Source organism: Porites lutea, chromosome 3 (assembly GCF_958299795.1).
Source record: "Porites lutea chromosome 3, jaPorLute2.1, whole genome shotgun sequence".
In the NCBI taxonomy this organism is placed as follows: domain Eukaryota; kingdom Metazoa; phylum Cnidaria; class Anthozoa; order Scleractinia; family Poritidae; genus Porites; species Porites lutea.
Genome location: NC_133203.1, coordinates 29941277 through 29963189, shown reverse-complemented (window position 1 = coordinate 29963189; position 21913 = coordinate 29941277). Strand labels below are relative to the sequence as shown.

At 40.2% G+C, this 21913-nt stretch overlaps 3 protein-coding genes across 3 annotated transcripts; 1 reads left to right on the top strand and 2 right to left on the bottom strand.

Annotated features, from left to right (window-relative positions):
* Positions 1–6: 6 nt before the first annotated feature.
* On the top strand, positions 7–6618 carry LOC140930893 (serine/threonine-protein kinase Nek8-like). Its single transcript, XM_073380613.1, has 4 exons — positions 7–955; positions 2385–2834; positions 4888–5006; positions 5674–6618. The coding sequence occupies exons 1-4, from the start codon at positions 100–102 to the stop codon at positions 6361–6363; spliced, it is 2115 nt and encodes a 704-aa protein (XP_073236714.1). The 5' UTR covers positions 7–99; the 3' UTR covers positions 6364–6618.
* A 1150-nt stretch (positions 6619–7768) lies between these two features.
* LOC140930892 (methyltransferase-like protein 27) lies at positions 7769–16063 on the bottom strand. Its single transcript, XM_073380612.1, has 5 exons — positions 15906–16063; positions 10362–10498; positions 9547–9925; positions 8101–8694; positions 7769–8011 (listed from the first exon to the last, which is right to left on the bottom strand). Exons 2-4 carry the CDS (start codon positions 10488–10490, stop codon positions 8516–8518), a joined length of 687 nt encoding a protein of 228 aa, XP_073236713.1. The 5' UTR covers positions 10491–10498; positions 15906–16063; the 3' UTR covers positions 7769–8011; positions 8101–8515.
* Positions 16064–18154: 2091 nt separating this feature from the next.
* Positions 18155–21687, bottom strand: LOC140929587 (methyltransferase-like protein 27). Its single transcript, XM_073379339.1, has 4 exons — positions 21519–21687; positions 19833–19962; positions 19046–19424; positions 18155–18419 (listed from the first exon to the last, which is right to left on the bottom strand). Exons 1-4 carry the CDS (start codon positions 21683–21685, stop codon positions 18241–18243), a joined length of 855 nt encoding a protein of 284 aa, XP_073235440.1. The 5' UTR covers positions 21686–21687; the 3' UTR covers positions 18155–18240.
* Positions 21688–21913: the final 226 nt, after the last annotated feature.

The following is a 21913-nucleotide window of genomic DNA, read 5'->3' as shown; positions in this document are numbered from 1 at the left end:
TTTGCTGCAGTTCTTGACACGATCTTTGGTTTTTCATCGCGTTTTGGCCTTTTTCCTTTACGGATTTCTTTCCAAGGAGGCGTTTCAGCTGTTTCAAACATGGAAAATTATGAAAAAATCAAAAGCATAGGCCGTGGAGCGTATGGAACCGTTTACCTTTGTAGAAGAAAATGTGATGGTCGTCATGTCATCATCAAGGACATTCCGGTCGAACAAATGACTGGAGAAGAAAGGAGGGCCGCTTTAAATGAAGTTCATGTTCTGCAGATGTTAAAACACCCTAATATAATCGCTTATTTCGACAGTTTCTTCGGAGAAACTTCTTTTATGATCGCAATGGAATATGCCCAAGGTGGAACTTTGCATAATCTTATCGAGGAACGGGAAGGCAAACTTTTGGACGAAGAAGAGATTATTCGACTGTTTGTGCAGATTTTGGTAGCAATTTATCATGTGCACAAACAAAAAATCCTTCACAGGGATCTTAAAACACAGAATATCCTACTTAACAAAACACGGAAGGTTGTGAAGATAGGCGATTTCGGCATTTCAAAAGTGTTGAGCAGCAAAAGTAAGGCTCACTCTGTCATCGGCACTCCATGTTACATTTCGCCTGAGCTGTGTGAGGGTAAGCCGTATAATCAAAAAAGTGACATTTGGGCTCTTGGCTGTGTGCTTTATGAACTAGCAACACTAAAAAGAGCTTTTGAGGCGTCTAATCTGCCTGCTCTCGTGCTGAAAATCATGAAAGGAAACTTCAATCCCATATCAGAAAGATACAGTGAGGACATGAAGAATCTTGTTCTAAGCATGTTACAAGTTGATCCTGCCAAGAGACCGACCCTTCCACAGATCATGGCACAGCCTCTGGTAGTAAATGCACTGTTCAATATGGGCACTGACATTGGGCGAGTGCCATGTAACAGAACTCCAAGACCTGTTGCAGGGATATCTGGTAATGCTACCATTCTTGATTGTATTGTATAATTAGCAATTAATGTATGAGGCTGAGTAGGATATGAAGAATTAAGCAGATCAAGGAGGGTGTTATCTACCAAGGTCGAAGGCCGAGGTGGATAACACTCTCCGAGATCTGCTTAATTCTTCATATCCTGCGAAAGCCTATTTCATTAATTGTTTTATTATTCATTCAAATTATTTCCTAGTGTAAAAACATAGCTAAAACATGCCTACCTGCATCAATGTTAAGTTCATCTTCGATAGTGTACGTTTAGGTTTGTCCAGCTCCGCAAATATTCTCCAAATAGCAGATGTCGCCCTCCGAGTTGTCTTCTTGCTGTTTTTGCCATGTTTTTAGTTATTATTTCGCCTAGTTCCAGCTGCAGTTCTTACTCTTGAAACGAGTGAAATGTCCGCCTTTTTTTCACAACCAAAACAACTCAACCTCGTCCCCAGGTCTTCTTGGTTAACGGTGCCTTAACCTGTAGAAGGCTGCATTTTTGACATCATTTCCTCGTTAAACACAAAATTCTTCCAAATATGGTCATCAGTAACTGGTTATGGTGAATTATGCGTGTGCTTGTAGCCAATCAGAATTGGGGAAATATTTTGAATGAATAATAATGTGTTTTATAAGACGACTGGTTCAGCATGCACATGATAAAGTGAATTCTACTTTCTGATTGACTACCTGAATGGGCCAGATGGGCCTAACTTGCTTGCTCCAGATTCCCACTTTATCCCGCAAGAACAGATTTTGTTTGGGCCATATGCTTTAATAATTCCTTTATTGACCAAGCCTGTTTTCAGTCAAGATGGCTGGCATACTGGCCTCATTCCATTTATGTAACTTTTTTTTAAAAGACCCAAACTTCCTCTTGGTTCATAAAAATACAATAGAAGAACATCAGGGATCCATATTTGCAATTGTCCGGCCGACTTCCGACTACAGTCTCGTACGGACGATTAAGATAACTTCATAAGTCGTCCTTTGGATGAGTGAGGTTTTGTTAGGCCAGAAAATCTTGTAAAAATTCTTAGATGATTTTATCAGTCATTCTCTCATAGTTAGTTTTCCTTTAGTCCCTCAATAAGTCGTGGGGGTACGATGTTGGTAACTGTTGACTATGATTCAGTGGCGTTTGTTCTAAGTTAGTACACCAGTTCTCTAAAGTGTGTCGTTGATAGTAGTCTGTAGAAAATATTAAAAATCAATAAAATATTATTATAGTGATTAACCCTGGCATTCTCATGCCCTGTATATTTGATTATTATATGTAAGCATAAAAAGAGTAATGAGAATTTTGGTTTTGGTCACTGTCAGAGTTTATACAGTGTATATAAATATTCCTTCTATTGTTTGCTGTCATAAGTAAATAAAACTGTCTTAACATGTCGATTACTGTATCACTTTGCTTTCAAAGCTGCCATTCCTCCTACTCGTGCTAGATCTTCAAGTACCAACAGACCTACAGGTACGCAAATCTATCGCACAAGTTCTTCAAAGTCAGCATCTCTTTCCCTGGATGGCCTTTCTGATATGGATGCATATTCCACTAAGCCACTTGAGCCCAGGTATTTAGTGTACCACTGGGGTGGCGGTATCACCACACCCACTAAGCTACAACTTCCGCAACATGACTCTGATGTAGTGCAGGTCGCATCTGGAAGAACAATGAAGACAGGAGTGACAGGCGGTGGCCGTGCGATCATCTGGGATTCAAACAAGAAAGCAATGGATGTGTCGTCAGATGTTACTGCAGACAGAAAGAAGTTGCTGGAGGATCTTTGGCTACCAAAGTTTCTTGAGGGGCAGTCTGGGGTGACAATTGTCCAGGTGTCCTGTGGAGATACGTTTGCAGCTTGTTTGACAGGTACATTGTGTATTATAATTACAGAGCTTTCCATCTTGAATGCAGTCAAATTTAATATTTTTGATGGCAAGGCTCTTTAGGTGAGGCAGCACACCATTCTGTACAATAGCGGAAAAATGCCAAGATTTGTTTGGATGTAAGAACCGAAGCATACACAATCAATTGTTTTCGTATTATCTGGGATATTCACCCTTGTGGGATGACATCACGTGAAACGCACGTAGACGAGATTGAGAGATGTCAAGTAAGTTTCCAGAATGTAAGTAGATTCTAGATGCGCAAGATGAGCGTTTAGTAAATTGCTACTGTATATAAATATTTTCTAGATGTCTTTATTTGCTTGTGGGTGTATTCATCAAGGTCTTGATCCAAAGCGTTTTGGTAATGAATCTCGAGGAAGACTCGAGATTTATATGTGTTTGGCTGCTCCATTTGATGATTCGCGAATAGTTGAAAGCACAAAGGTATCAATTAAATCCTCCTTCATGGAGATAGTTTTTTCTCTGTGCATTCAACAGAAGTGATATGCCAAGCTAAAGTTATATTCTTCTGTTCGGATTGAGTAAACTGCCAACTCTAGCTTGCTGTTCTGCGAAAATGTGCGAAAAGCACAAAGCAAACCAGCGTTTGTTAAGCGACTTCGGTGCCACATGTAATTAATTAATGTATTCTTTGCCTGTTGAGGCGTTAAATTTGATTGTTGTGTGTGGTTATCTCTGTCCATTGAGGTAAATATCTAATTCAGCTGATAATTATTTTGACCATGAGTCACGTTTGTCACTTAATGCAAAAGAAACGCTTGGAACCATATGGATTTAAAATGTAAAATCAACTGTAAAATCAACTGTAAAATTATTAGATTTTTGCCAAGCATAGGCTACCATCGAGTCCAATTGTTTTTAAGCACCACATTAAACCTGTTAATATTCATGCGTTGATATCTTCGCACCTCCATTCGCAAATCGGCAGAAATATTGAAAAGTAGACAGAGTAGAACAGCCAAACACATAATTTAAGATATTTAATATCTTGCACTCCTTGGGATTCATTACTTAACCATTCATGGCATTGATGAAATTATTTCCACGGATAAATAAAGATATGTAAAAAATGTAAACGAGCAATTACTAAAAACTCAGGCCTGCTTGCACAGTGGAAATTTAACCGAACGACTTTCCTTTTTTGTTTCACAAACACACAGAAATAACATATTTTTGTTTTAAAAGGCTATTACCCACCCTTATTCTCACAGGTCATTTTCATTTTCTTCACTTTATATATTTTCAAATTGTAGTCTCCGTATTTTCTTCCAGCTTTGATGCCAGCACTTTCTTTCAAATTGAAACTCCGAGTTTTGGATTATTACATATTATATTGAATATGTTTCTGGGAAACTGCCCACCCACCCGTCCCTTAAGCCAACATTTTGCTCAAAGTGAGAAGTACATCTGTAAGTGTTAATGTTGACTTAGGGGAGGGGAATGTGGGTAGTTTTCCAGAAACTTGTAATGATCCAATCTTTTTTTTACCCTGGGCAAATGACCCTAAGGCTAAGGTATTTGTTCAGTCTAGAAATACATGTAAGAAATAACCCGTCTAAACAAGGATCATAATGAACTTGAATTTAAGCTTTTCCTTTGGATATTAACAAGCAGTTATCACATTTTTCTTGCCTGTATCCATTGCGTAGTAGTCATAGATGACAAGGTGACTTGCAATTGACCCATGCCCATTGGAGAAGTGAGTTTAAAATGTTACTTACCCAGAAAAAAAATAATTTATACTCATCACCCAGATGGAGTTTTTTTGTCAAGCTCTGCTTAAGGTTCTAAGGGCTGATCTGTCCCACATGACATTTTGAATATTGGGCCATTCACAAAAACTGCAGACTGTATGATTGCTTTAGAACTGAATTCACTGTGTCAGTGCCCATGTGTCCTGATCTTAGTAATGACTGCATGAACACATTTGTTCATAGTTTTCTGAGATAGGCAGTAAATGAAGTTTATTTATTTGATTATTTACTTAAATGCAACCCCAAACTTTGTTGCAGATCGTGGCATTCTCATGACTTTTGGAAGTGGTACACATGGTTCATTGGGGCATGGTAACTATAATGATGTTTTACAAGCAAAGATTGTGGAGGCTTTGATTGGATTTGAAGTGGAACAGGTACCATCTGCGACATCTAATTTCAGTTACAGTATATGACCAACGATTTAGTGGCAGATCTATGTAAGGGAAGGGGGCTGGGGGCCCCACGTTATGTATAAGCCTGACTGAGGCCCACAGGGCCAAGAAAAAATTGTTTTCAAGAATGCCCAGCATGCAAAGGAAGCAGTGTCCAATAGCTCGTGGCTATAGATTTTGCTACTGGGCTAGTGAGTTCTGTTCTTTACTTGCTTGACGGACAAGAGAAGTTTTGGGGGAATCCAAAATTACAGAGGAATTAGTAATCATAGCTTGTTATTATTTATTTAGTTATTTATTTGCAGGCTGGTCGAAATGACTTTTCGGCTAAGACATACTACAACCTGTAACTGCATGTACATAAAACTGACTTATCTTAGGGACAGGACGAGCAGGCCCCTCACTAAATTTAAAGATCCAAATCTGCCAAAACTTCATTATTTCTAGGGTGATTGGAGTGTGCTATGCAAAGTTAAGCACTGACTAAGGGTAACAAAAATGAGTTAACGTTTTGTTCTTGGAAATCGTGTTCCTGCAACATAACCTGCGATTACTTTTTTGTGTGTCTGTAAGGAGACTCTCCCCCTTTATTTTGTTAGAAAACATAGTGTGTAGATTCGTTATTGTGATCTGTCGTTAAAATCTGTAGGTATCCTGTGGCTCTGCCCACGTGATGGTTGTAACAACTGACCGCGAGCTATTTGCCTGGGGACGAGGAGACAACGGCCGTTTGGGGCTTGGAAACCAGCAGTCATACCCTCTACCTCAACCCGTGGGCCTGGAACCTGGCTTCACGGCCAAAGCTGTCAAATGTGGTGTGGATTGCTCCTTTGTTCTGGCCCTCAACTACAGGTTGTTGGCTTGCGGTAGCAACAGATGCAACAAGCTGGCCCTGGATAGCAGTCAAAACACTGTCGAGGAATCTCAGACATTCACACCTATAACTGCCCGGCTGCTGACGGCCGATCATGTCAAAGCCGTTACCATGGGAACATCCCACGCCGCTGTGCTGACTGCCAGTGGTAAATGCGTGACATTTGGCTCCAACTCCTTTGGGCAGCTAGGCTATGACCGCGCGGTGTCCTCGCGTGAACCCCAGATTGTACACGCCTTAGAGAACAAGCAATTGACTCTAGTGTCTTGCGGTGACACATTTACAGTCGCAGTAAGCGATGAGGGTGAAGTGTTCTCGTGGGGTAAAGGATCGCGCGGACGGCTGGGGTACCAAACCGACGAGGACTGTTCTACACCCAAATGCTTGTCTCTGCCATTAAAACTCAAGGTTTTGTCTCTTTGTTCAAGCCACTGCTCCACAATGCTCTGCGGAAAAGTGCTGTAATCACGTACTGACATTTTGACTGCCAACTGTCCTGGCTTTCAGCTAATCGTAAGGGGATAAACTATCGATGGCCTTTATCTAAAAACCATGTGTATTAGGGCAACATGAGCTTGTGGGGTAGTTTGAATTTAGCTAACTCATGTTAATAAGAATCTATAAAACTAATGATATTTACAAACAACATATTAAAACTAAAAGTAGATGCGGATTTTATCTTAAAACTTAATTCTTCATTGAAGATATCTGAAGATTTGAGCTTTGGCTTTAAGTTACGGTGTTAAATATCATTTGACAGGGTATTATAATAGACCTTTTTACCGATACGGCGGCGATATTGAATTAATTGGATTTAAGGAGTATTATGGGATGCCCAGGGGGCATGAGCACGATCCGATATACTCGCAACAGTATTTACGCGCGCTTTTCGGGCCAATTTTTCTTTACGTTTTCCTAGAAAAAGATTGTAACGGGAAAAATAGATCGTTGTGCCGTGTTTGGATTTAATTATGATCACCTTTTTCCCCTAGAAATATACATTGAAGTTCTCTTTTTGCCCGAAAAGCGCCCGAAAAAACTGAGCGAGTGCCCCCTGGGCATCCCATAATACTCCATAAATTTGATAAATTCAATATGGCCGCCGTATCGGTAAAACGGTCTATTGTAGGTCACTGCGTTTTATAGGACTGCGCCTCCATACGCGATGGAGTCTTTCATGCAGTGAGTGTTGAAACTCGGAACTATAAGAGAATCGCGTGCCCGGATTGAATAATTTATGGCCCACTCCATTTGAGTCCTGATGGAGGGAACCAGATTAGAATTACTACAGGGCTTCCACGCTTCGCTTGGGAAAAAGGAAGGGGGAAATAATAAGTCTTCAAACCAAGGAAATTTATTAAAAAGTCTTGGAAAATCGTAGAGGTCTTTTAAGTCAATGAAACGTTTTTTATTTGTTTCCTTTTATTTCCATTTTATTTTTTTTCGGTTAACATGTTCATGTGAAGATTATGGGAAAAAAACGACAGGATATCGACGGCTTACAATGAAAGAAAGAAAATTGCAGCAAATGCTTTCAAGGGAAACGAAAAGAGGTCAAAATTGATTTGGCTGCACCATGAGTGAAGCAGGGAACTTCCCTTCTTCTTACTTGTTTGAGACCAAGGCCCCTCACCGGCTTATCTCAGGGTCTGAATGACCGCCACCCCCCCCCCCCCCCTTGTCTGGATCCGCCCCTGTGAGGTTCGTGCCCGTGCATATAGTGCAAACATATAGTTAAGCTCTCTCAAACGCGTAGCCATTTTCTTCTCTGGCGCTATTTTTCGCAGTGGGCCTTTTGCATTTGTCATAAATACTGCATAGATTAATATTTCCCTGCACTTTTTTCCGAACCATAAATACTAGCCAACACTTCTGTATACAAAACGTCTTTTTATTTCGTCCGTCTACTAAACAATGAATAACTTAGTTGACCTTTCCTTTTAAAAAAAAAACTTTTAATAATTATAATAAGCTTACAAAATAGTAACAGTATGGAACTACAAAGTGACGCATGGCGAAGGAAACTTACCAAAAAAAAACTATTAATAACAGGTTTCGCAGTCCTCAATTGGCTACGACGTTAAATTATCTATAGTACTGGGAAACTGCCCACCTACCCCTCCCCTAAGGTAACATTAACACTTCTCACTTAGGGAAAAAAGATGGCTTAGGGGAGGGGTAGGTGGGCAGTTTCCTAGAAACCTAAATTGTATTGATTCAAACTCCGATAGTGTCCTCTCTCTTGATCTCCAAGTTAACTATGATTTTCTCCACTTCAGTTAACTCAGAACGAATTAAAATAATAACAAAAAAGGTTGAGAGACCCAAAGTCACTAATTTTCAGTGCCGAAAGTGCCGTTTTGATTGCGTCGGAGTTGTCGTATCATCAAGGTTTTCTACTGAGTAAACTAGCCTTGAATGGACGTGTTAGGAGGCAAGAGGTGGCCTGGTTTTGACGGAAACCTCAGTGCTTTCAAACTCTAAATTATGTTCTTATACATTTGAACGGAACTGAAGTTTCTTTCAAAAGAAAGTGACTGCCAGCCTAGCCTATTCTTAGGTTACAATGCTTGAAATTAAGCCGTATATTGACCCCACAGTTACTTCACGTTATAGTTCATTTCTTCAAAACTTTGTACGTAAATCCATAGGCATAACTGGGCATATCCTCCTGATTAAAGTAGGGGATTTTCTTGCTGCCAAGTTTTTCCCATATTCCTTCTTTTTCTAGCTCCGTCATCTTTGGTTCATAGTGATCTACTTCATTGTACCGGAGCGAAAAGCAGACGAGACCACCTATGTACGATAAAAGAAATAAAACCTGCGTTGAGCTAAGTGAATCTATAGCTAGGGGTTTGTAACTGTAAAAAAACTATTTTTGCTCAGTAAAACTCAAACGGTGTAAAGCTGAAAACTATTTATTTCCCGTCTAAACCGTTTCGTACTTTGTTCAAGAAAATGGAGGGGCAGCTGTCCCATTTTTTTTTATTTGTTGTTAAGGGAAAAGCCTGGGGACAAGGTAGTAGATTGTCCGTGTTGCATGGGTCTTATGACTACAAAGCCATGGGGGCAACCAAGATATTTTTTGGTGCCCCACCCTAAAACCCTTAGCTTAAACAAAACACGTTAGACTGAAATTTTGCTGCCTTATCATAGACTCGAAGTACCAAAATTCTCTACCCATCTTAGACTACTGAACAAGAATCTGCAGTAAACAGATATAAAACAGGGCTTTCGGAGCTTTTGAAAAGAGAGGACTACTGCGCCAGTGTACACGGACCACTGCTGAGAATGCGTCATCATATCCGGGGGGATCTTCCATAAGAAAGAGGCAGGAATGGTTGTTGTCTCGATTAGGGGTGTAAATGGTGGTATTTGGTACCTATTGTAATATAGTCCTTCTCAATGATCAAGGGTGGGTGAGGGGGGGGGGGGGGGGGGGCTCAAACTCATCACCATACTTTACATGCGAAAGTCACCCATGTCCCCTTTCCACTTCACTCGGGAGCCAGGTATGCCTTAGAAAGACGTAGCAGAATGTGCGGTGGAGCATTGGAACGTTTTTATCACAGCAAAAGCGAAGGTTTCGAGAAGCGCGTCTCCTTAGATCTAACTCTCCCTCACTCAAAGACAGAAAAACCAACTCACCTTTCTTCACCATTCGTACTATCTCCACTAAAGCTTCTGGTCGCACGTTTGCCATTATCAAAGCACCAGCGGCAATCACAATGTCGAATTCTCCTGTTTCAACTTCGCATACCCTCTTCTCCGTCAGAGCTGTGCAGATAAACCTCTTGTATGGCACGCCTTTCTGTCTCGCTACATTCAGCATTTCTTCCGAGATATCAAGCGCGTGGACACAAGTGTAACCGAGTTTATCAAGTTCGATCCCTATTGGCCCAGTTCCAGCTCCAGCATCGAGTATTTTCAGCTGATCTTTAGGTGTGTTGGGAAAACTTTCCTTCACAAAACTGTTCATGTAGTCAGAGAGTGGCTTGTGGAACGCCGCACCAGCTGCACCAATTTGCTGAAGAGATCAAATCAATGGAGAGCAAATTAGTTTGTGTTCTGAATAAAGCTTTGTGGAGAGAAATGAGGGAAGCCAGCATACGGTCTGCTCCCTCCCCTCCCTGATTCTGCCCAGTCAGACAAAACCATACTCCACAAAAACTGAAAGACCAATCCTCGTTTAAAAAAAAAATACCGGATACGTGTGAAAGAGGACTTTGGAGTCATCATAATAACATAAAATAATAAAATCTGCAATCTGACAAGTTGCCCCGCTGGACATAATCCCCTCCGTTTATAAGACCTTCTAAAACGCTTTACGAAGATGTTTTAGCCCAGAGATTACAAGCGGCAGTTGACGGCCGGGTATACACTCAACGTATTTCTTGGTTATGACCGTAGCGAGGAGACACTTTAGCCAGTGACACTCAGCTGGATTAATAAGCTGTACGTACCTCGTCATATTTGACTGCCCACTCGTCGTAAAGTTGCCGAACTTCATCATGTGTAGAATCTTTACCGATCTTTTCGTAGGTATCTGGAAAGTACTTCTTGTAGGATGCTTCGTAGGTGCGGATCGCCATTCTGAAAACTAAGAAAAACAGTATCACGTTATTAATAATGATTTAGAGAATCATAAACATGTAAAAACTGACGAGATGACGCCGCTATCAAGAAATTGGGATTAACTAAATAAGGGGAAAGAGAAGAGTCTATGCAGTAAATTTGCATAAATGATGTAGAGCTAGACAAAGTAGACTTTCGCAAGGATTGAATCTGTAAGTGCATGTTCAAGCGCGGTCTTAATTGTTTGATGTACAGCATTTCGTTAACAAGACAGTCAAATTTGCTCCTGCGTTCCTGCAAATATGACGTTGGGTATTGTATGGGTAAACTGGTGTACGAAGTGAGAAATCCCGTGATTGGTTCTCATGATGACCATCTAACAAATGGCAGGCGGACACGCCCATTTTACAAAGAGTCGACAATACTTTGTCAAAAGTTGTCGTTATTTATTTATTTATTTATTTTTTGGTTAAAAAAGGAATGAGACACATTTCGAGAACTGTGCGTCTGGGTTTAAGTTTGAGGCCATCCTGCTTTCTTGTTTTAATTGTGTGGCGAAAAGAGGACATTCGCTTGATTTCAGTGTCTCCTGCGAGGTACAATAGCCGTGTTTTCATCGATAGAAATCTCCCTAAGAATAAACAAAACTTCGTTCCTCGTATTTACATTGCTTGCTTCCTCGGTGAAGAACTGCAACCTCGACGAATAAGCATTTGTCTGCTACATGCATAAAAGCCGGTTTTGTGTTTTTAAATCCCTTTGGATTCAGTCAGTCAAAACCAATAGGATAGTACTGAGCTAAACCAATAAGAAATCTTTCAGGATTTACAGTCAATTTTATTCGGGAAAAAAAAAGGCTAAAAATATATTCTTAATCGTTTGCCGACCCTATGAAGAATAAATTCATGTCTCTTTCTTGCTGTTCACTGAAAGGCCATTTTGTGAGTACCTTCACATTGTAGAGCGTCAAGTGCATCTTGGTTCGAAAACTTGGGGAAAATTCTCCCATGGGTATTCCTTTCATTCATAGCCTACCGTGACGCTAGGCTGTGAATACCGGAATGATAAAAAAATCGGAATATTGCCCGCTAGGAACTAGGCCATATGCATGACTTAACACGACATTCTTATTTATTTATTATTTAATCCTACGTAAAAATGCCCAGACCATGCCCATTTTTAAATTTGTGCTCACTTTTTTAAACAACGCTTTTGTAAAATTACTTTAACAAGAAATATTTACTGTTGTCGGTCCGGCGAGTGTTTTCCTCAACAAAAAAATTATAGTGCAAAATACTAATCTATATACTCCGTTTTTTGGTAATCACACCCGGTTCCGTCTCTCAAATCTCTATTAATACTTTTAACTATAGTGTAAACGAGCTTTGTTGCATTATCTTCCGGCCTTCGGTTTTTACGTGTTTAAAATCGCTCCTGTTCGCGGCTCCTACTAACAACGAGGCCGATGCCATTTTAGTTTATCTCTGAGAGCGGGAACTGGGCACGAGTTCTTCGGTCGATCGGAAGATCAAGTTTCGAGAGTTATCGGCTCTATTTTCAAGAGGTTTTTACTCTTTAAAGGTTCTTTAGTCTCTTAGCTCCGGGTCAGAAACCTTACTTTATAGACAACGTGTGAAATATGATCAAATAAAGCCACTACAAATGTAATTAGAAAAAGATCCTGGCGAATATATGTAAAGGTTAGGCCGGGGACGCTGGATATCCGAGTACAAATTAATTGTTTACATAGGGACAAAAAAAAAAAACAATGATAACAATTTCCCCGTAAAAGATGCAAAGTAAGTTAAAACTTTATTCAAACCATCGTCCGCATTTTTAAGGTCAGGTTACCGTTACATCATCTACAGTGTTTGCCAGGCCGTAAACTGCCGCTTTACAAGCTCCGGGCTAAAAAATCTAACATAAGCTTTGGAGCTTTCCTTACATTTCTCGTTTTTGACATTTTGACATTTAACATCAATTATCAGGCTTATGTCAGTTTTGGAACTTGACCGAAAACGATACTTTGCTCGAAAAAAAAAATGGCCGAATGAAATTTTTAAACTACCGTAGTGCTATTTGCCCCTAGTTCGTTTTTGGGGGGGAGGGGGGGGGGGGGCGGGGTGGGAGGTTAAATATGTTCTAAAAGCCAGATGTAAAGTACAACAGGCCTTTTGTCTAATGTTTGCCGATTTTGTTTGATTTTCTGTCAGTTACGTCCCGACTAACCGAAAAACTTATACAGCCTGGAAACCAGTCAACCGCTCGGCTTGAATTCTGACTACCGGTTTACATTGCTCACGCATGCTCGGATTTCCTTTGTATCATGTCGCATACCGGCTTTACGACGAACACAACTTGAATTTTCCACTGGCTGAAGGCTAAATCCGAAACGTCTGTATAATAGTGATTTGGCACTTGGTGTTCAAAAAAAGCTTAACTAAATATAGCATCTATTCAAGTGCTTCGCAGGGTGATGTCGTAATTCCGTGATCTTATACAGAGAAGAGCTTGCTTGATCGTAGACCCGGCATAGTAAATCGAACCCAATCGAACTAAATTTCAATCGAACCCAATCGAACTCAATCGAACTCAATCGGTGGATTGAGTTCGATTGAGTTCGGCAATCGAACGAAATCGAACTCACCGAAAAGAAAAAAAATCAATCGAACCCAATCGAACGTTCGATTTTCGAACTCGTGATTTACCTAAAACAGACGTTGAAAATCCATTACCAGATCTTAGAAGCTCGAGTTACTTCAGCCCTGAGTGTAGCGCACGTGTTTTTCGTAAACGAAGAAATTCCGCAGAAATGGCTTCAGATTTGTTCGATTGAATTCGATTTGTTCGGAAATCGAACTCACTGAAAGTGTGGTGTTCGATTTCGTTCGATTTTCGAACGTTCGATTTACTATGCCGGGCGTAGAGGAAATAGTTCATGATAAACGAAGAAGTATTTTGAATGAAAAATATTGCTTTTATGCCAGTCACGTTATCAGACAAGAATTCGGTGAAATTGTGAAAGACGCTGCCGGAAGGTATTGTGGGAAAAAGAAAATGAAAGAAATTAAGAAAAAAGAAAAGAAACAATGCGTTTTGCAGGACTCATTTTGCATCAATTTCAAGGAATGTCAAAGCCCGATTCCGTTCATGTTAGAAACTAGATTGAAATAAAATCCATGGGAATTTTCGGATTTTGAATGATAAAATTTGTGTATAGTGAGGTCATGGAAAATGTTTCATCAGATTATCCTCAAGCTGCAAAAACGCCTCCGCAGTTTTATATAGACTATGCATGTTTATAATCAAAAGGAAGTCATTTCCTTCACTTACCTTTTACATAAAGCAGCTGTTTAATGGAGCCCAGTCTGCTTCGATTCGTTTAATTTATTTTTTGTTGGTTTGCGTTTCCCCCCAACTAATCGTCCTTACAATGGTACTTAGCATTCATCGAAGAAATTGCCATGAGCGTTATACTTCGCTTGACTGTTTTTATTTTTGATACAAACCGCAGATATCAAACTTCTGAAAGTTCGAAAACTTCAAGGATCGGTAGTTTTCAAAACCCCAATTGCAATCCGTTTCAATCTTATTTAGTTTTGCCCATCCGTGGCTGCTTGTGTATTTGCTGTGTTATTGAAACCCTCGATTAATGTTTTAAGCAGTTATTTATACAACTTTGCTCGATCTGCTTGCTAGGTCCTAGTCAGTAGCTGAATTAAGCGTGATTTCGTGGCACTACTCAAACCAAAACCGACAGATCTCGTCGCCTATTCCAAAGGCAATGCACTTCAAGCTCGGGAAACCATAGTATTGCAATTGGTTTATTTGTACACTTCTTTCAACATAAACAACAATTATGATAATGAAATATTTATGGTAATTTAACATTTCATCGAAGGCCCACTTCAGATGAACGACTTCCAAAATGGCTCAATATATCTTAAAAAACCTAGGGCACATCTTGGTAAATCGAGCCCAGTCGGTGGCAGTACTTTATAAGGGCCAAGGTTAATTCTATCCGTTACGCTCGACAAGGCATCCGAAAACTGATTGTTTATAAAAAGCACTGAGTTTTCTTTGAACCAAAAGTCTGAGACCAAGGTCCAATCTTGGGTTTAACAAGCCGCCATAGAGAATTTATTGGCCAAGGGTCAATTATGTAAAATACTGCACGGACGATCTCTGCACCCTCTGAAAATGACACATTTGTTGCTGGTCATTTGTAAATCTTCATGAAATTTTTTTAAAAGTGAAGTGAATTAATTCTTAAAAGCGAACAAATTCTGGGCAAATTTCCGAAATTTTGAAAAGGGTGTACCCTTACATCCGTCGATTTGTGTTTTCGCTTTTTCGTCTTCTGTCCACTAGGCAAATGATTAGGCCCGGAATTATCGTAATCTTTGATTAAAACCTCGAACTGACCTTTTACTAAGGCAATTAAACTTATCGTGAGATTTGAAGTAAGGCCACTCGGTTTGCCTTTGAACAATTCAAGACCTACAGATGATTCAATGAAGAGCGAAATTGCACCGAGATTCGGCTGCAGCGCGCGGGGAGGTAAAAATCTGTGCTGGTTGCAAGAACAAAATGTGCCAGTCGAGGCTAGAATTTTTTTCTCACTCGGAGATCTAATGGAAAGCGAAACGAGTCGCGTGTTTCTGAAACGGAGACTTCGTTCTCAGTTTGACCGATAGGTAGTTGAAGAAGGTTTCATATCACTCGAGTAACATTATTTTCCCGTCATTTGCAACAGCACCTACGTTTCTTAAAGAAATAGAACTTATTTGTTGAGAAACTCAACGATAGGGGAGTTTATTTAAAAGCGGGTTATAAAAATTGAAATAGGGATATATAATTTAAGAACTACTTGCTTTTATAAACCCGTGTTCTGTGCATACAACACTCGCAGTTTGCCGTCCACATTTGCGTTAAGATATATCTTGCAAATATGTGTAACTGGCAAGGCGCGCGACGAAATTCGCTGGAACACATATATAAGTCTCTATTTTATATCTAGAAGGTTCAAGTTTTATTTCCCTTTCTTTCAAACACAATATAATACATTACCATTCTGTCAAAATCAAACAAAGATTAAAAATTCAAATTTATAACCAAGATTACAATTGCTTAAATAAGGCCACAGAAAAAAAATGACTGATCATATTCTTTTTAGTTCTGCGGCTCTTGAAACGCTGTATTTCCGAAAAATATTTTTGTTTTCCACTGCAGTCCATGGAAATTTAACTTGCGGTCTGTCGAGTCACCCGCACCATCTTTTGATAGGGGAATGAAATGCCCCTTCCCAACACCGTTGGTTTAATAGTTATTTACAACCAGAATAAACGTTTTTAGTAAAATACATACTGTTCTTTAGACAGGCTCCCGGGAAAAAGCGTAGAAAAAACGGGAGAGGCTAACCGTGTACTTACCTCGCTCTGTGCCAACCAGGAATAAATAATAAACAGTAGTTACACTGTGTTTTTACTGTCAGTCACAGTAGTTTTACATGTCAACGGAAAAGCACCCGTGAAAACACTGCACGTGCGTACTGTTTCTCTTGTTTCTTTGTGCAGCATTCATGAAGACCTAAATTGTAACGATATAATCTTAGTTCTCTAGATTTAAGTTTTATTTTCTCCTCTGCGTCTTTCAGATCAGTAGGGAGCTGAGATTTACAGAGACAATCAGCCGTCTTGAATTAAAATGTCAGAAACATTTGCCCTCTGAATACATATTATCAGGGACCGTTCACGCGATGTCCACGAGGGTAGTCACCAGTTTTCAGTCCTCTTACTCGGTCAGGGAATGAACTCTGGACTCTGTTGCATCACCTGTTGTCCTCAACAAAAAACCTTAAGTGCAAAGATTATGGGCATTGTTGCGTAACGTTCGAAATACTGAAGATTTGTATGGGGGAAAATACGAGTGTTTCTTTAACCCACGAATGTGAAAGGATTTTTGTATTTTACACTAGTATTTGTATACTATTTGGTATACTGGAAGGTTTATTTCGGGTATTTTGGTATTCCACTTCCTCACTAGCCGGCCGACACTGATTCGATGGCGTACAGAAACAAAAGCAATTAGAAGTTTCTCGACGATGCACGTTAACCGGAAGTGAGACACTTTCCGTAATACAAATTCTCTCCAGGGACGGGGGGGAGAGGGGGCTACTCGCTCGAAACTTAGTAAACTTCACGTCATAGTCATTGCTTTTGTATTCGAAATTATTTTTGGAAATCAAATCAATCTTCCAGGGCATACCTTTTAGCAGACTCTCACGAAATTATATACCCTGTTTAGGACAGACTCACACGGAAATTATAAACTTTGTTGGAGACAGAGGTCAAAATGCATGCCCTGTCCAGTGGTACATCCCCGAGTAGGCTATGTGAGGGAGTACCCCCTCCCCGGGGAGTCGTCCCTCCTCATCTCATGCAGAGGCTCCTGCTGGGTATCCCAATAAAAATAGCAAAGGAGAGAGTCGAAATAGCCGTTTCAATGCATTGCACCACAAGGCTGCTTCTGATAACTGAGTTTTTGAAATATTAAATTTGTGATTACTTGCCCTAAAAGAGTGTCCAAATGCTGTATGCTAATCAATTTAGATGCAAAGCAGGACTATAACGGGAACAATGATTAAAAAGTTTAGGTAACGCAACCATTGTGTCTCGTCACTCTTGTCACACAACGCATTTCCCAAGAAGAGGGTAGCAGATCTGGACTTACAAGCTAAGTAAGATTTTGCGGATAATTTTTTGTGCTTGAATCTGTTTTAGCGAGAACTCCTAAGCCGACAGTGAAGCAGTGATAAAAAAGATAATAATAAAATGACAAGAACATGTCAGGAGGTCCAACACGTCCAAATATTTTGGAAGATTGTCGAACTGGGAAGGCATGAAAAAAATTCTCACTTAATTGAATAATTCTGCCTTTCGGTAAATGCCATGGTCAAAGGAAACCATGTTTTTAAGTTGTTGCAGGGTATTTTGACCCATTGGAAAGTCACTCTTGGAGCATGACTTTGGAGAAGTGGGTGTTATCGTTTTAAAACTCTCTCAATTTTACTGTTGTGTGCTCAGTGCCTTGGCCTTTGAATAGAAGCGACGATGGCGGTGACCTTGTTTAGTTACAAACATTCTTGTTGTTTATATGTAAATGATCATGTTCACGGGCTTGTTGCATGAGAAATACCTAGCTTGGGACCATGCTCCGCATTGGGGAAAAAAGGAGGAAAAATAGGCGAGCGAAGCGAGCCAAAAGGTTATATATGGAGGGAAAAGACCACCTCCCTAGACCACCGCTAGGCTCGCTTCGCTCGCCTATATTTTTTCCTATTGGACCTTTTCCCCCACCGCAGAGCCTGGTCCCAGGCTAGAGAGTACCACGATTTGCACATGAAAAGCAGCAAGGTTTGTAACAAAACAAAGTCACCGCTAGCCTCACTTTTATTCAGAGGCCAGGGCACTTGAGCACACATCTGCAAAATAGCTTACTGCCCAGTCTACCAGCCAAACCCTCAGCCCCCATTCTCCCCGCCTCCCCTCTATTCAATGTGACCTTCAATGGTGGGAATAACAATGTCGGTGTGGGTTAAGAAGAGGGGAGGAGCTACATAAAAAAAGTGAGCATTTCAGTTCCATAACGTACTAAAAAACAATAACTTCCTTATGAGAAGCAGTGTCCTGATACTAATTTTATTTAACAAGGTCGAAGGTCCAGCGAGACGTACAAAAAAATAATGATAAAATAAAAGTGACACAATCAGTTTTTCAAGATTTTGTACACGAAGCCAAAGCCGTAACTTGGCATGTCTTCCCTGTTATAATAAGGGATTTTCTTGCCGGAGAGTTTTTCCCATATTCCAGCTTCCTCTAGCTCCGTCATCTTTGGTTGGTAGTCATCTACTTCATTGTAACGCAGCGAAAAGCAGACGAGTCCACCTATGAACGATAAAAATATCTATTGAGCTATCAAGTGGGTACCATGCATGCAATCACTGTAACCATCTGGCCCCTGTTTCAAATGTAGATAGCGCTATCCTTTGGATAGACTACGAGAAGTCCCCATTTTTCCTCAGAGAGACTAGAGCGAACAAAACGCGAGCGCGCGTGAAAATTTACCTACGCGAGAAAGGCGAGACGTCGCGGTGGGGTGTGTTTCACGCGCAGTCGCGTTTCGCTCGCTCTACTATCGCTGAGGAAAAATGGGGACTACTCGTAGTCTATCCTTTGGATAAATCATTTTCCAGCGGTTATGTATTATTGAAATCAGTTACGTTTTCCACTGGATAGATCGCCGAATGTAAAGGAATCCGCGGGATTCCGGAGCCGGGAAGTGTTTGCTTGTTGAATCCCGAATCCTAGGTTTGGAATCCGGAATATCGACAACTGTCGAGGAACGGGTAGTTGAGCAACCCAATAGGTTTTTCGGGGTCCGGGAATTGCTTTGTATGAAGGATGGGATTTGGGATTTCAAAGTAAAATGGGAGCGAGATTCGGGCTATTTGCCCCAGCCACGTCCTCAAAAAGAAACAAGCACAAAATAAACCAAACTAAACCAGGCTTACCAGTCTTCACTATTCTAATCATCTCCACCAAAGCCTCAGGACGAACGTTAGCCTTTATCAGGGTTCCAGCAGAAATCAGAGCATCAAATTCTCCAGTTTCAAGCTCATCAATCTTCTTTTCTGTTAGGGGGCAACAGATAAATCTCCCATATGGGACGCCTTTTTCTTTAGCTATATTCAACATCTCTTGCGAGATATCTAACGCGTGGATGTCAGTGTAACCAAGTTTAAGAAGCTCGATTCCTATCGGCCCGGTTCCAGCTCCAGCATCAAGAATTTTCAGCTGAGTTTTCTTAATGTTGGGAAAGACTTCATTCACGGCAACATCCAAACACTCGGCGAGTGGCTTGTGGAAGCATGCGCCGGCTGCACCGATTTCCTGCGAAGAGATCATGCCATACTTAATATAAAATTTAAATTCATACCATTGATATTAGGCAGTTTACCTCAGACTAACAAATTTCAACACCATCCTTGTTTTTAAGATGTTCAACAAGTCAGAATGCAAAAAGGTGCTCACTTTAACATTGTCTGTATTACGCTTCTGATTGGTTTAAACATCAAATTTTACCAAATCTTCGCAAAGCAGCATGATATAAAAATATCTTGTTTTCTAAACAATCTCCTCATAACAAACTCTCGTCTGAGACACAGAAATCCCATGGTTTGGTTATTGTTTGCACCTCTCATATAATTGACGAAATCTTTTTACACACCAAAAAAAACCCACCATTTTATTTCGTTAACGGCCGGAAAGTGATTTATGTAACCTAATTATTATCAATACCTTGTCGTAATCAACTGCCCATATATCGTAAACTTGGCGAACCTCGTCGTGTGTAGAATCTTTGTGGATCTTATCATATGTATTTCCAAAGTACTTCCTGTACGAGGCTTCGTAAGTTTGGATCGCCATTCTGAAAAGACAAATGTGGAGTTAAAACAATTGAATACAGGTCTTCTTGACTGGCTAACAGGCAGGAGAAGAGGAAATAGTGTGACGGGGTCTCAGTCAATCGCAACTTAACGGCGCCAGTTCAAAAGTCGAACTTTTCATGTACCGAACCACTAAATTCCTTCTATATATAAGTACTTGAAAAGATCGACGTCTGAATCAATTAAAGAGACCCACACGAGAGTTTCGACTTTATAGCAGCTTCGTTTCAATTGTAAAACGTTTCAATGATTTGCTGAATCTACACATACATTTTTATAATTTATTTTGACTGGTAAACATTGTACATCGTGGTAATGAATTCTTGCAATAGTTCTTTCTCTTAGAAAACTGTTCGACTATAATGCTTGCAGAGTCCAGAGATCTCCTGCCACATGACTAGATTACACAATAGACTAAATAGATTTATTTAGAAATTTTAACAGTGGCAAATAAAGTATTGATTGATTGATTGATGTTTAGATGCAGCGCGTAGTTGTGCAATAAAGCTTATATTTAAAACTGAGATAAATTGAAGAAGAAAACAGCAGTTTTTATTCAGAAAACTAGCTAGCATTTTTAGAAGTCATTACTGGAATAGAATTAAAAGCTTCAAACGGACTGAAAGAAAACAGAGAACAATTACTATTGTCACTTCGCCAGTTCCATGAATAAATACTTTTGACTCATGCAGGATTTAATATTCAAACAAAACGCGAATGAAAACAAATCAGCATAATAAAATGGTGCTAGAATTTCAAAAATTATTCAAAAACAATTCAAAGCGAAACATATACTAGGAAATTCTCTCTTAACATCTCTCAAGCCCGGTCTGGAATAAAATCATGCCCACTGCATCCCTTTCACGTTCTGGTAACTAAAAAAGACAGTAGGTACGGCGCAAAGAGAACGGAAGAGGAAAGAACGTTCACTGCAAACTGGACAGTCATTGCTTTTTCTCAAAATCGGTTTATCATTCCTCGAAGCATCGGCGTAACATTTTCGCGCGAAGCGCAAAAGGCTTTTGTGTCTTTTTGCTCTAGGTCTTCCCTTCATCTCATTTCGCAACACCCCTCACAAAAATCTGAGAGTGCAAGACCGGCTGCCAGGAATAATATTAACCCTGGCTCCAGAGGTCGTTTTCAAAATATCTAGTGTGAAATAAACCGTGCTTACGAACACTCTGGCTTCTAGGGTACGCATTACGAAATAGCACAAAAAATAATGATAAATAAATAAAGATAAAATACAAAATTAACCACAAGAAATTCTGCCGGTCATGAAACAAGTCCTTTAGCTCTTTCGAAACCTGTATCCGGCCGCTCAAAAAGATTTATTTTCGACAGAGGCAGTTTATAATTCTTCGTGTTAGCAGATGACCGCTCCAGCTTTCGATAGAGAACTCAAAATGTTCAAACCGAAAAGTGTGAAATATTTTAGTCCAACAAGAAATCATAAATTACGACTAGCCAATGTTGGAAAGAAAATACGTCGTTGATAGTTGAAGGAGCTCAAAGAGAATGCGTTGAGGTTACTAACCTTATTACGTTGCTTCCCGGCCGGCTGCGTATGGTACTTCGCTTCGCGCAAAAGAGGAAAGAAGTAATTGAGGAAAAGTACTTTATATCAGTAATGAGCCCCGTGAAACATTGTGAAATAACTGCACGTGATGAACTATTGTCATGTCCTGGTAATCCACTCAGCATGACCGACGTGCACTCCATTACACACCGTCACGATTTCCAGATTGGCTACCCGGGGGAGGGAGGGTACTTTAGGAATTACTGGGTGGGGATGTGCCGCTGGGACCCTGGAACCCTTAACCTATACCAGAGCTAGTTCAGCTGAATTTTGCTACCCTATACTAGAGTAAACTCCCAAAATCCCCCTATCCTAGAGTAGCTGTTTCCCTAGTCTAGATAAAATCTTCAACC